At 39.6% G+C, this 14,308-nt stretch overlaps 1 protein-coding gene across 8 annotated transcripts in view; it reads left to right on the forward strand.

Moving 5' to 3' along the window:
- DNAAF11 (dynein axonemal assembly factor 11) overlaps nt 1-14,308 on the forward strand; it is a 348,016-nt gene that overhangs the window by 44,544 nt on the left and 289,164 nt on the right. For 7 of the 8 annotated variants that reach the window (XM_048940329.1, XM_048940323.1, XM_048940326.1 and 4 more), the window contains one exon: nt 698-3,110. In XM_048940329.1, the coding sequence (XP_048796286.1) occupies nt 698-884 (187 nt within the window). In that variant the 3' untranslated portion in view covers nt 885-3,110. Of the gene's footprint in view, nt 1-697; nt 3,111-14,308 lie in introns of those variants that run through there. The other variant, XR_007376059.1, reaches the window with a different exon arrangement.

Genomic DNA, 14,308 nt, shown 5'->3' on the forward strand with positions numbered 1-14,308 from the left:
TGTTGTTTGGTTGCCTTAATGCGTGGACTGTCCTCATCTGCAAGTGTAATCTAAAACAATTTCCTTAATAGTGGTTGAATCTGGAGATTCTTTTGTACTTCTGGCCTTTCTTATACTATCTTTTTTTCATAATACAAACATTGCTAGTATTTCCACTAACAAAACCTACGAATTAGCTAATATAAGCACGCAAATTAGTACAATTACATTTTCTGTCGAATTAAAGGAGTATTTCTGCTTTCCAAAGATACATTTGTCCATTTGTCATCCTATAACTAATAATCACCTTGTGTGATAACAGTGAACAGAAGGATGAAGGAACAGTTATGATTGTAAAATCCTGTCTTACATCAGAAGCCAGTCACTTAAAATATGACACCAGCAATCTTCATGTCCTGATATTAGACAAATTACAGATGCCAACAAATTAACTATCAGTGTTTATTTTTGTAAGATAGAGATTCTGTTGTAAAAAATAGTGAAGATTTAGCTGTACTTTTGCAGTACTCATTGTTCACGCTGAATTTTTGTAACGAACAATTTTCAAGTAATAAGGACTTTTAATCCTCATTTAATTGGGCTCAGTAACAACTCTCGCAATGAAGTCATTAAGTTTAATAACAGGTATCCAAAACAGTGCTGTTATATTTGACCCTGAAATGAAGGTTTTTTTTTTTTTGTTTCCCTCTTGTTTCAGAAGCAAACCAGTTGAGAAATTAGAAGTGGATCCTGACAAATATTCATTCCCAGATGTGACAAAGATAATCCCAGAAAAGGAACAAATTGGACGAGGACCTATTAAGCTACAGCCAGAGAAGATTACAGAGACAGTGAAAAGCAATGTTGATTTTGAAAATAATGAAGAAGTACCTCCCTTAATTTGAAAGATTCTTTATTAGTTTCTCTGTTTGTAGTCTGTATACCTGAGTTGTTTTCATGATCTGATGCGTAGAGTAAGTATTATCTGGCTGAAGCTGGAAATGTCATTACAGTTCTTGCCATAAACTTTGTTGTACTTCTGTATTCTGGTGTATTTTCTGTAAGTATATTGCTTATATAATTTTTTTCTTTTCTAGGTTGTTTACTCTGTAAAGCCCAAATGAGAATGGGGGTCAAAGAGTCACATATTGTCAGGTTTTTTTTTTCTGAAGAATTACTGTTTAGCTTAAAAGGGCAGCAAGGCTTGTGAAGGACTTGGAGAATATGGCCTGTGAGGAGAAACTGAAGGAACTGGGGCTGTTTAGTCTGGGGAAAAGAAGGCTGAGGGGAAACCTTATTGCTCTCTTCCAATATCTGAAAGGTGCTTACAGCGAGAGCAGGGCTGGTCTCTTCTCAGTGGTGACAGGACGAGGGGAAATGGCCTCAAGTTGCACCAGGGTAAGTTTAGGTTGGATATCAGGAAAAACTTCTTTACAGAAAGGGTTGTTAAGCACTGGAATAGTCTCCTCAGGGAGGTGGTTGAGTCACCATCCCTGGATGTGTTTAAAAACCGTCTGGATGTGGTGCTCAGGGACATGATCTAGTGGAGGGCTGTTAGAGTTAGGGTAGGATGGTTAGCTTGTGGTTGGACTCAATGATCTTTAAGGTCTTTTCCAGCCTGAGTGATTCTATAATTCTGTGGATTATTATTGAAAAAGAAAAGAGAAGGAAGGAAAAACAAGACAAGAATTATGTTTATTCTGACTGAACTAAAGATAGTAGAAAAATCTGTGTATTCTTCCAGTGCTTTCATTTTCATGAAGAACAGCACTAAAAGAATGTGATGTATTCTGGGAGTGAGAGACATTGCTTTACTCTGCCATATGTGAATTTCCCAGCATAATACAGAGCTCCTACATTCTGGAGTTGGTATACTGGTGCCACTCCTTGAAAATGTTGGAAGAGAAGGTATCTCAGACACGTGGCACTGTGGGGGAGATGAGAGAAAACAGTAAGATTTCTTGTTCCTCTAAATGCAGCTGCTTTGAACTGTTCCAGATTTTTCAGGCAGGCATCCTTTAAAATATCAAGGCTAATTTTTAGCTCTTGTTAGCATCGAGATGAAATAAGACTGTGAAGCTGGAATGAGATGAGCTTCTATTTCCCTAATTTTTTAGCCCATTTTTAGCAGCCACAGACTGCTATCGTATTTTTCCATCAGCTTCTGAATTGCCCTGGAAGTGAAACAAGTGGCATCAAAGAACGAATGTATTCTGAATTACCATTTCATAACTGAAAATTATTGCAGTTAAGTAAGACCAAATTTCCTTTTTCCCTCTCTGTTTTCCCAAGAAAACGTGGTTCATGTCATTCTTATCTCAGTTCTGCTTTCAAAAGTAATTTTGGTTATTTTTACCCTGTTTAACAGAAAAGAAGAATCACAGAAATATTCAGCTCCTCTGAAGTTGGTGAAAATGGCCACTGGGAAGAGAGAACTTAGGAATTATTAACTCTGTTAGTAGTCTCTCAGCTAATCACTGTGTCAGTAGCTCTTTGGCCATGTTAACACTCTTGTTGGGCGGTAGTTAGAGAAAGGAGTGAATGATGATGGTGATGAGGTTCTGGAAACCTGAGGGGAAGCTGATGGGTGTAGGATGTATTTACAAAATAACCTTAGACCTTGAGTTGCTATGGAAAGAGATGTTAGATACTGAGTAGACAAAGGAATTTTGCGGAAGGAGGGTCACAGCATGTATTACAAGGTTGGGTTGTTGGTGAAATGTGAGAAATGGGGGACAATATGACATCAAATCAGGGGAAATCGAGCCTCATTAACTCTGTTGTCTATAAAACAATTGATTTCAGGATGTATGTGCCTGAATGCCTCTTCTGATCTTTTAGTAGGGAAACTAGCATTTAAACAACTTTTTTTTTTAAAAAAAAAGTTTTCAGACCAAGTTTAAAACAAACAAACAAAACAAACAAACAAATAAACAAAAAAAAAGAGAAACTCCAACCAAAAAAACAAATTAAGTGATCTACATTACCTTACTAATTCATTTGAAACTGTTTCTCTGTAAAGGAAGACTTCTTTGGCCCTGCAGAAAGAAAATGCTTTTGATTCAAAACAGCTTTTACTTCTAGCCAGAAGGGATGCAGCAAGCAAATTAAACTCAGGAAGTGTCAAAGGGTGTTTTGTGGTTAGATTTTATTTTTGTCTTTAAAATAGAAAATTAATAAGATGTATTTGTAACCAAACCACTAAAATGCCACTTAAGGTATGTTGTTAAGTAGCAGTCTAGGCTCATGTAGTACCCATAATAATGGTCAGTGCATTTCATGATGTATATTCTTTGATATATTCTTTGAAAGTGGCCTCTCTTTTACTTAGAAAAACATAATGCAAAAAAATGCAGTGGTTAGAAAGAAAGCATTACAATTGAATTCTGCCTTTTTTAGCCTCTCTGAAATGCTTTATGGTTCTTCATAGATGTTTAATGGAAGATAAAGATGAATAGCCTTCTTTTAAAGTGTACTGGAAAGAAATTGAATAAATCCATCGACTCAGGCTGATGGGTTGAACTGATGCATTTTCTTCAGTTGCAACCTGAGAAGGTTAAAAAAAAAATTGAGTTTTATAGTAACTCTGCATACACAGAGAGATGAAAAGAAAATGTATATATCACAAAGATATTCACCAAAGTTGGATTTGGACAGACTTGATCTATTATAGTATCATCTTGGATTATTCTTTTCCCATCTTGTACATTACTTGAGTTTTTCCAGTTCCTGAGAAAATTCATTCATGATGTAAGACTCTCAGCCCTGGAATCTAATTAATTAGCTATACCCTGGTAACTGGAGTGCTAAATGCTGGTGCCATCTTATGCAAATGTGTATGTGTAGCAGGGGAACAGTCAAGTATAATAGAGTTTACAGCAGTCTGATAGGCAATTTATCTTCTGATTTCTTTCAAATCTACTCTGTTCTTTGTATGTAAAGGTATGAATTTTGCTGACCTTGGGATGGGTGAGGAAGAGAAGCTCCACAACCATTTTGTGGACAGAAAACAGTTGATTTTGGCAACAGATCCAAAAAATGTCTTCCTTGTAGCTTTATTGATTGTTGTGAGGATTTTATGATGTTTCCAGGAGATGCTTATCTCTGAAAATCTTGTAGGGACAATCCACAATACAGACTTCCAGGCAATGATGAGCCTTGTGAGCTTTAGGAGTCATGGAAAGCAAGCATCCATACAACTTGGTCATATAAGATCATTTCATTTTTCCTGAGGAAAATTTGACCCTTGCTGTCAAACCAAAGGATAACAGAATTAGATTTTTTTCCCATTCAGACTTAGTTTTCTTTCATCTGGTTTCTAGTGGACAAATAATATTGTTTCAGGGGAAAAAAACAAAATACGTTTAACTTATATGCAACTTCACTTACATCTCCTAGGAAAGGTAATAGCAGGTACCAAACGTAACTAGAACTAAAAAGAACGAGTTCTTACATATAGGTTGCCATAATCTTGGTATCCAGTCTGAAAATGAGATGTTTTCTGAGAAACAGCCTTGGTTGAAAGTTTCAGTGTGTGTATGGGCCATGGAGAACGCAGGCAGCAGGTAACAGCGGAGGAAAGTGTACAAGCACAAGATGAGGCCTGTCACACTGTGCACAATAAACACACATCACAAAGCATCAGCTACTGATCACTAGGGTTATGCAACCTAGTGCTTTCTTCAAAACCGCAGAATGGGATGCAAGTTTTGAATTTACTACGTCAGAAGAGAATTTTGTTGATGCACAGGACATTAGCCTATTTCCTTTAGAAGCCTTTAGAAGGAAACGTAGAAAGCAGTGGCCATAGGATACTTTTGCAATAGAGATCGGAAGTATTTGCAGGGCTAGCACACGCATAATATCCATGTACTGCATGGAGCTGTTGAAAAGCATGTTTTCACACAAAGATGTAGTATCACGTTTGTTATCAGAAACTAATCGCAGCAGCTACATCGATCCATCAATCTACTTTTATGTACTGCTTTTGGAGACTGTTGAGCTTTGGCATGAACGCTGCACAACCATTGGATTGAGAATTTTCCAACAGTTTCTTGTGTCTGTGTGCTAGAATGCCAAATCTTTGCTCCCAAAAATATAAGGTAGCTGGATAGCAGTTGTATGACCCATTACCCAACTCTCCAGCAATTCCTGTTATTGTTTAGTCATAAATGATTTCATAATAGTTAAATTTCTTCTGGTACAGAATCATTAGCAACAAGTCAAAGCTTACTGTTCTCATTCACACCATGTTACTGATTTGGTATACAGCTGTCTCCCTCCACTTCTGATACACTTGTGAAGTGTATAAGAAAAATCTTGGCAAAACTGAAAGCCAGGAAAGCACCTTACAAATTATTGTGGATGAAAAGCAAGGCATCATTTTAGAAAATAGAGCTTACTCTGAGAGTGACAGTATGTTTTGTGTTTACACAAGGAAAAATGACCAAACAGACCATGACCAAATAGTGGTAGAGCTATTAGTTATGAGCTGCTATTAGTTGCACAATCATGCATTGAAACCAGCCAGTATTTGGGATTATTGGGAACTGTCTAACTAGGATCTCTCTGATGTAGGCTGTACCAACAGCTCTTGCACCAAACATCTTACAGTCAAAGCATTATTAGAGGCACATACATAAGGCCACAAAACTGTTTACTGTACTGTCTTCAAATTTTTATGAATTAGCTAAGCTAGTTTTAAGACTTATTAACATTAGAAAGAGCATAGAAGAAATAAAAATAATATCCCCCGCTGATGCAACTGTTGGACATGTTACTTCTGTTCCTTCTTTCTTTTAACATAAAGTCAGACAGATTGGACATAGCCACTTCTGCTTTTCTGCCTAACAGGCCCTTTCTCTGCCCAGGGAACCATCCATCGAGGCCTTAAGCACCTTCAGGAATGGGACATCCACAACTTCTGAGAGCAACCTCTATCACCCTCTAACATCTAATGTAAATCTCCTGTCATCTATTATTTTATTATTATCCCCATAAATCTCATCAGGTGGTCTCAAACATGGTCTTCACGTACAGTGGGAGGCTTTTTGGTGTCCCAACTGCCACTTAGAGGTTCAAGGATGTGAGAGGTGTAGGAAGCCTGACTGGCAGTGAAGGCTGAGGCAAATAACTTGTTGAGTACCTCAGCCTCCTTCATGTCTGAGGAAACCAGTAATGCTTTAGCTTTGGTTGGTCTGTCCAGTACATAGACTGGGGAGTTCGGATATCCTCAATGGACTCCAGGAGTCTCCTGGATTGCTTGCAGCTTGCTGTGTTGCTTTCCGAGCAGACATCCAGGTTGTTGAAATCCCCCATCAAGATGAGAGCCTGCGAGTATGATGCTTCTTTTAGCATCCTTATGACAGGAATATAATAATAACAAAATCCACACTGGGATTCTTACTGTTGTTACCAGGAATACAGTTTTCAGCATAGCACAGTCTTAGCATCTGGAGAAGGACAACTCGGAAGTTATAGCATGTGTCACAAAGCAGAAACACTAAAAAGCCTGATGGCTCTAAACCGTAAGCATTTTTTTTCCCTCAGAAACTTCACACAAAATATGTGCATGAAAGAGGAGACTGGTGAACATTTGGTTAGAAAGATGTAAGCTGTGGCTGTGTGTTGACCCCTGCTTTTCTGCTCTCAGTGCTAACCATCTGCAACTCTACTGGCAGCATAACTACGCCTGTTTTACAGTGTATATAAATTTGTGTTGACTCCTTTGGTGTCAGGCAGGCAGCCATCCGATTTTTTCAATTAAAGATTTCACTGAGATTGGTAATAATATTACAACATGCTTCACAGAATCACAGCATCACAGAATTGTAGGGGTTGGAAGGGACCTCCAGAGATCATCGAGTCCAACCCCCCTGCCAAAGCAGGTTCCCTACAGCAGGTCGCACAGGTAGGCATCCAGGCAGGTCTTGAACATCTCCAGAGAAGGAGACTCCACAACCTTCCTGGGCAGCCTGTTCCAGTTCCAGTTCCTGTTCTGCTTGATCTGGCAATTCTCCTATGAAACATTATCAGTTTCAAGCATTATTAAAACTTTTTCAAATCTGTCTCTAGTACAAGTTTATATTATTTTAGGACAATCAATTAAATTGCTTCAATTTCCTTCCCACAAATCTTGAGATTTCTTTTGAACATTTGTAGAGTGGTAGTGAAGTGTCAAAGGCCCCTGAGATATATTAATCTGTACCTTTTAGGTATGAATGTCTAGTCAGATTACTTTGTGCCAACTGTGTTGGGGTGATTTCTGTGGGGCTGAAGGTGATTTTTCACACTTTATCAGCTGTGATGAGACACATAATTACGTCTGTGATCTGTAAAGCAATTTCTCCCTCCTTATCAGTGTTTGACAACAGTGGATGTTTAACAATGGGGCTAATCAAAACCAGATTACACTACTAGATTTAATGAGGCAGTGAAAGGGTTTAATGACTAATGAAAGCTTTTTAAAGCTTGTTCCAAAGGGATTGCTTAGTTTAATATTTTATTCTAAGTAGCAGAGAAACATTAGGCATGGAAGTTGAACTTAATCAGTGAAATGATTTTCCCTGGGTCTACTCAGCTCCGAGCTGAAATCTTAGATCTAGTTTCTGTTCTCTTTTTAGACAAAAATGCACTTCTTTCCCATTGTGTCAATTCAGGATTTAACGTGTAGGCTATATGCAAAGTCAACTGGCAAAAATGACTTTTTAAATCAGCTTTGGACTGATGCGACAGACATCACTGTTGCGAATAAGCAAGCTGTGATATCTGAATCGCAGTATTAAAGCAAATCGCTACATACTGTCATAGGTGGAGAAGTCTAGCTTTTATATAATGCACTGAATTAGTTTCAGCACCTGCTAACTCCTGAGATATCAGAACTTCAGTTTATCACATGAACCTTGAATCAAGAAATAAATGGCTCCTTTTGGTGAGACTGAAATTCTAGGTTTCCCTCCTTGGCTGTAAAAACTTTGCGTAGCATTTTTTTTATATGGAGCCTCTTTCAGGGTGGAAGAGAGGATCCAAAAATTCATTGTCTGTCCAATGCCTGAGTACCTGTGTATTGTGTATGAATGCAAGTATAAATGTTTTTCCTGCTGCTTGTGCTCTTACCACCTCTCTTCTTCCTATTGCATACAGGGACAAGACAATGGCCTTTTCATGTGGTTCTAGGAATCTGTTCCATTCAAATACAGAAAAAAAAAATTGCTTATAATTTACTGTATAAGATAGAGAGGCAGAAATTCCCAATGATGCCTCTAACTTCACTTGAATGAAAGTGATTCATGGTGAGCTAAATGCAACTTAAGCTTTGAGCACAAAAATGCAAATACAATATCTAGATGACCCAGAATAATGGCTAGCATACTGCTCTACGGACTGTAGCTATTTTCACCATATTCTTCAAGATTGAGCTGGACTCATTTACACCTGCAGTCACCCCTAGCTGCTTTTCTTTCATCATTTGTTTTCTCTCTCATGCAGAGCCATTAATGACCTGCATCTCATTTCAGCCTGTGTTCAGTATGAGATGATGTTATAGCCTGGTTACTTGTTCAAATCCTTGTATAACAACTAGCAATAAATGGCATTAGATCCACTCCACACTCCTTCACCACATCTGCCAGACTGTTTCTATCCAAAAGGAATCAGTTTGCACACACCAGGATTGTTGGCAATGCAAAAAGAGACAAGCAGGAGACTTACTTCACAAGTACCATCTTTTGGACTAAACTCTGTTTTGAACAGACTTCGCCAGTCCATTTCCACTACTGCTTGTCTTTGTGGTGATATTTTGCATCTTTCATGCTGATTTTAGAGTTCTTGTTTTATGTTCATGGGAACTTGCCATTTGCTTTTGTAAAAGGAATTTGAGTAAACATCTTGATGAGCAAAGTAACTCTCTAATTCGGCAAGGCATTATGGCTTAAAGTCAAGATCAGAGTCGCTTAAGGTAAAATGCCTTTGGAATAAAAAATCCACAGTGCTCAGAACCTCAGATCCTTTGCTCCAGGTCGCTGTAATTCTGACCTGACTGATTCCCAGAAATATCTGAGCTTGGCTGTTTTATTTAATCTCTACAATATTCCTGAGGAACTTCACTGGCATTGAATAAAAGACGATCAAAGATCTTCATCCTCATCTTACAGGATGTGTTCAAAGCTAGATTGGATGGGGCCCTGAGCAGCCTGATCTGATGGTTGGCAACTCTGTCCTTGGCCAGGGAGGTTGGAGCTCAATGATCATTAAGGTCTCTTCCAAACCAAGCCATTTTATGATTCCGTGATATTATATAAAGTGACATACCTCAGTGTACTGAAAAACCAAGCTGTTTTAAGCAAAATTATTTTCCCCTTTCATTTAGAGGCACTAAACTGCTGATTCATTAAACACACTCACTTGTGATTTTCTGAATTCTTTACTTTTCTTAGGCAGTTTGAGTTGTGACTCATTTCATAGCCTCAAAATTTATCTCAGCAAATGCTATCATCTCAGTATTCATTTCTTTTTCTGTACTGTTTGGGAAGATGTTGAACTGCCCAACTTTGAACAAAGGTCTCTGGGAATGCGCAGATAATCCTCTTCCATTGTGAGAACTGACCATTTATCCTATACTGTTTTCTGTCTCTGAGCAATTTCTGAACCTTGAGGTAACCTTCCTTCTTACCCCATGACAGCTTAGTTCCCTTCATAATCTTTCAATCTTGTCAATGGATTTTTGAAAAAGCTGAGTACATATCAACTAGAACATAATTTTCCACATGCTCACTAAAAATATTTCTTTTTGAATTGAAATATTAACACTAAGATTTTCAAGTGAGTGGTGATGTCAGTTGGTTCCATTTTTAGTGTCTAAACAGAGCTGCCTTATGAGGGCAGTATTTTTTCACTTTTTTGAAAAAGTACTGAGACTCTGCCTTTTGTCATCTCCTTGGAGGAGTCTATAACGTACAGGATCATTTGTTCCAGCTTAAAAATTTTGTTTGGCAATGTGGGAATACATAAACTAAGTAGAATATAGCAACATTTCTTATGCTCAGGGCAGAAGCTGGTGGTCACAAAACACAGCTGTAAGGAATTTTTTAAAAAGTGTCCTCAAAAATCAACACTTCTTCTTTGCATCTGACTTCTGTCAGTTTAGCAGAATTTATTAAGCAAGTGTTTTTTTTCCCCATGCTGGCAGATTGGATGTACAAAGATGCTTCCACTTCCAGAGAAAGTAGAGGCAATAGGTAGAGTACTCACTCTTCTGGAGAGGAGATGAGGCAAAACATGCTGAGATTCCCAAAGGCACCGAAGTGCAAACAACCTTCTAGAAGTTTTGTCAATGTCAGTGCCTGGCAGTAAATATCCAATACTTGCTCAAGTTGAATATTAGGAAAAATTTCTTCTCAGAGTGGGGAGACATTGGAAAAAGCTGCCCAGAGAGGTGGTGGAGTCACCATCCCCAGTTGTGTTCAAGAAATATGGAGATGTGTCACTGAAGGACATGGTTTAGTGGTGTGGCAGTGAAGGATTGATGGTTGACCTAGATGATCTTAGTGGTCTTTCCAACCTTAATGATTCAATTATTCTGTTCTACAATTCTAAATTCCTAGGAGATTTATTGATAGGTGCCAGACAACTGCCATCTTCATTTCCAGCAAGAACAAGCAGAAACATATTTCTCAAAAATATTCTTTTTAACTGCAAAGTCATTCCAGAAGAAAAGTTCTCCAACAGCTGGTAGTACAAATTTTTAATTTTACCTTTGGGAACCTATTATCAAATCCATTTTTATTTATTTTTTACCAAAGTCAACAAAATCTTATTCTGCACTGAGCTGGAAATAACCAAATGTTCTCTTGATCCTTTTCAACTTGATAGAACACATCATTTGCATGTCAGTATTCTTTAGTAGATCCACACTGTACATCATTTGCATACACTTAACTGTATGACAATTAACAAACGAATACCCACATATGATGTAGTTTTCTTGGAAATGATAAGGTGTTAGTAGGAGTTTTACGACATTCATCATTTTCATTGGCATTATGGGGAGAAGCAATTACAGTAGCTATACTAAATTTATCACTGCACTCTGTTGAGTGTGCAGAATTTGACCCTTGGATACACTGATAGTCTGATATAGAAATATAGCAGACCATAGAAATGCAAGAGTTTTTTTAACTTAAATCAATAAACTTACTCTGAATTTCATTGTAAATAATTTTGGAGTTAAATGGATCTCTGGAGTCTCAAAATAATCTTTCAAGTGGCAGTAGCACAAGTATCAATGAACCTGAGAACATCACTCAGGAGAAAAAGCTGTGGTCTGGATTTACAAACATACGCTCGTCCTTTTTCCACTATGAATATGTGCAGTTTTCTTTTATTTCCTCCTCCATTACTTTCAGGATAAGAAAGGCTATGCAGTCAAAAATTCATCTGCATTGCCATGCATTCATCTGCATCCTTGGAAAGAAGATATAAATTATTGCAACACCTGTGCATGTAAATCCACTTGCGCACTGCTAAACTAGTGTGAAGTGTATATGTATCAAACTCATCATAAAGACCATTGGTCTTTAATCTTGTCCCATGTCACAAAGCAGAATTTCTCAATTGGTGGTATAGAATGATGCAAATAGTATTAGAAGATTAGGACTTGTAGCAAGGGGAAAACTAAATCTCTCTCTCCTCTCTGCCTTCACACAATTAAGGTAGGAAATTCTCCTGTCCATATTTCAGGGCCACATATTCCATTTACATTGCTGCAGCTAGCCCTGGGATCTTAAGGTGAAGTCCTGGTTGAGAGCTCACCCATCCAAGCCAGTATGAGGAAAACAAGAGGCCCAGTTGCAATGGGAGGTGAAGCTATAGCAGCAGTGGATGAGGAGAAAACAAAGCAGTCTTGCTTATCTGAAAATGACTTTCATTCCTTTTCACAGATTTACTTAGAGTTTAACTGAGGACAGCAGTTATTCTGTGCCAGATTGGAGAAATAGAATCCAGCCTGTGGAAGTTAATTCAGTCTGCAGTGAGATATATGTGGCATGCTGTCTTGACCTGTGTTTGCTGTTATATCTCAAAAATTGCATAAGCTAATGCCAGCTTGTGTCTCTACTTCAGTCTGCAATCTCTACTCCAGTCTGCACCAAGTCTACCCATTTGGTGACAAATGCAATTTTCTCCATCATACTTGAGACAGGCAACACCCTAATGACAAATATTTCCATCACTATTTGCTGTGTCAGATTTATCACCTTATTCCTCACGTTGCCAATCAAGTAAATAATTTCATCCTTAATATGGCCTAAAAAGGTGGGGCCTCTTGACTTTTCTTTCTACTGCAGCACATTCTCTCCTTGTCCTGCCTTGTCTGTACCTCCGTGCAGAGTTGACCAATTCTGCAACATCTTTTATCTATTCTTTGTTCCTGTAGCACAGTCTTTGGCCCTGTCCATGGGTCAAAGTAGACCTCTAATTGTATGGGTTTTGCTCAAAGTTAGGTTGTGCCAAGTGCCTAATAAGGACTTTTCTTTGTCATTTCAGAATTAATTTATTACCCAAACTCTATGCACGACAGAGAGTGCTTCTGTAACAGAGAAGGAGACAGGTGAAGATGGAAAGGGTCACCATAAATGATGATGATAAGCCTTTGATGGGATTGGGGGTGAGGCAAGGGGCTCAGCTGAAGTGCAATAAACAATGTATGCAGTATGAGCAAAAACAGGAGGAGCTGGAAGCCATTGTACAGCAGGCTAACTATGACTTAGTTGCTCTCACGACTGGAGTGCTGCAGTGTATGGCTATAAACTCTTTAGAAGGGAAGGCAAGGAAGGAGGGGTGGTGGCGTGGCTCTCTATGTTAGAGAGTATTTTCATAGAATCATAGAATCATAGAATCACAAGGTTGGAAATGACCTATAAGATCATCTTGTCCAACTGTCTTCTCATTACCATTGCTACTACAAGCACTAAACCACGCAGCACATCATCCAGACGCCTCTTGAACACTGCCAGGGACGGTGACTCCACCACTTCTCTGGGCAGCCATTCCAGTGCCTGACCACTGTCTGAGAGAAAAAGTTTTTCCTTATGTCCAACCATTTCCCCAGGTTCTGTTCGTTGCCTGGGAGAAGAGGCCAAATCCCTCTTCACCACAACCTCCCTTCAGGAAGTTGTAGAGTGCAATGAGGTCTCCCCTGAGCCTCCTCTTCTCCAGACTGAACAATCCCAGCTCCCTCAACTGCTCCTCATAAGACTTGTGCTCCAGACCCCTCACCAGTTTCGTTGCCCTTCTCTGGACACGCTCCAGGACCTCAACATCTTTCTTGTAGTGAGGAGCCCTAAACTGAACACAGCACTCGAGGGGCGGCCTCACCAGTGCTGAGTAGAGGGGGATGATCACCTCCATGCTCCTGCTGCCACACTATTTCTAATGCAGGCCAGGATGCCGTTGGCCCTCTTGGCCACCTGGGCACGCTGTTGGCTCATGTTCAGCCGAGCATCAACCAACACCCCCAGGTCCTTCTCTTCTTCACACTCGTCCACACAGTCATCCCCAAGCCTGTAACACTGCATGGGGTTGTTGTGCCCAAAGTGCAGAACCTGGCACTTGGCCTTGTTGAACCTCATCCCATTCACCTCAGCCCAGCGGTCCAGCCTGTCTAACTCCCTCTGAAGGGCCTCCCTACCCTCAGGCAGGTCAACACCACCTCCCAGCTTGGTGTCATCTGCAAACTTACTGATGGTGCACTCAATCCCCTCATCTAGGTCATCAATAAAGATATTAAAGAAGATGGGCCCCAATATGGACCTGTGAGGGACACCACTTGTAATGGGTCACCAGCTGGACTTCACTCCATTCACCACGACCCGCTGGGCACGGCCCTCTAGCCAGTTCCTTACCCAAAGGAGTGTATACCTGTCCAGACCACAGGCAGCCAGTTTCCCCAGAAGAAGCCTGTGAGAGACAGTGTCAAATGCTTTGCTGAAGTCTAGGAAGACTACATCAACAACCCTTCCCTCATCTACCAGACTAGTCACCCAGTCATAGAAGGAGATGTTATTTTGATGTTATTGAGCTTGTGGCTGGGGATGATAAGGTTAAATCTCTATGTGTAAGGATCAAGGAAATGGCCAGCAAGGTGGACATCCTGATCGGGGTCTGTTACAGACCACCTAACCAGCATGAAAAGACAAATGAGATGTTCTACGAGAAGCTGGCGAAAGTGAGATGATTGCCAGTTCCAGGAATCACAGAATACTGCAACTTGCCTGATATGTGATGGAAAACAGTGCAGAAGAACAAGTCCAGGAGGTTTCTAGAGAGCATGGAA

Source organism: Lagopus muta, chromosome 3, assembly GCF_023343835.1.
Source record: "Lagopus muta isolate bLagMut1 chromosome 3, bLagMut1 primary, whole genome shotgun sequence".
In the NCBI taxonomy this organism is placed as follows: domain Eukaryota; kingdom Metazoa; phylum Chordata; class Aves; order Galliformes; family Phasianidae; genus Lagopus; species Lagopus muta.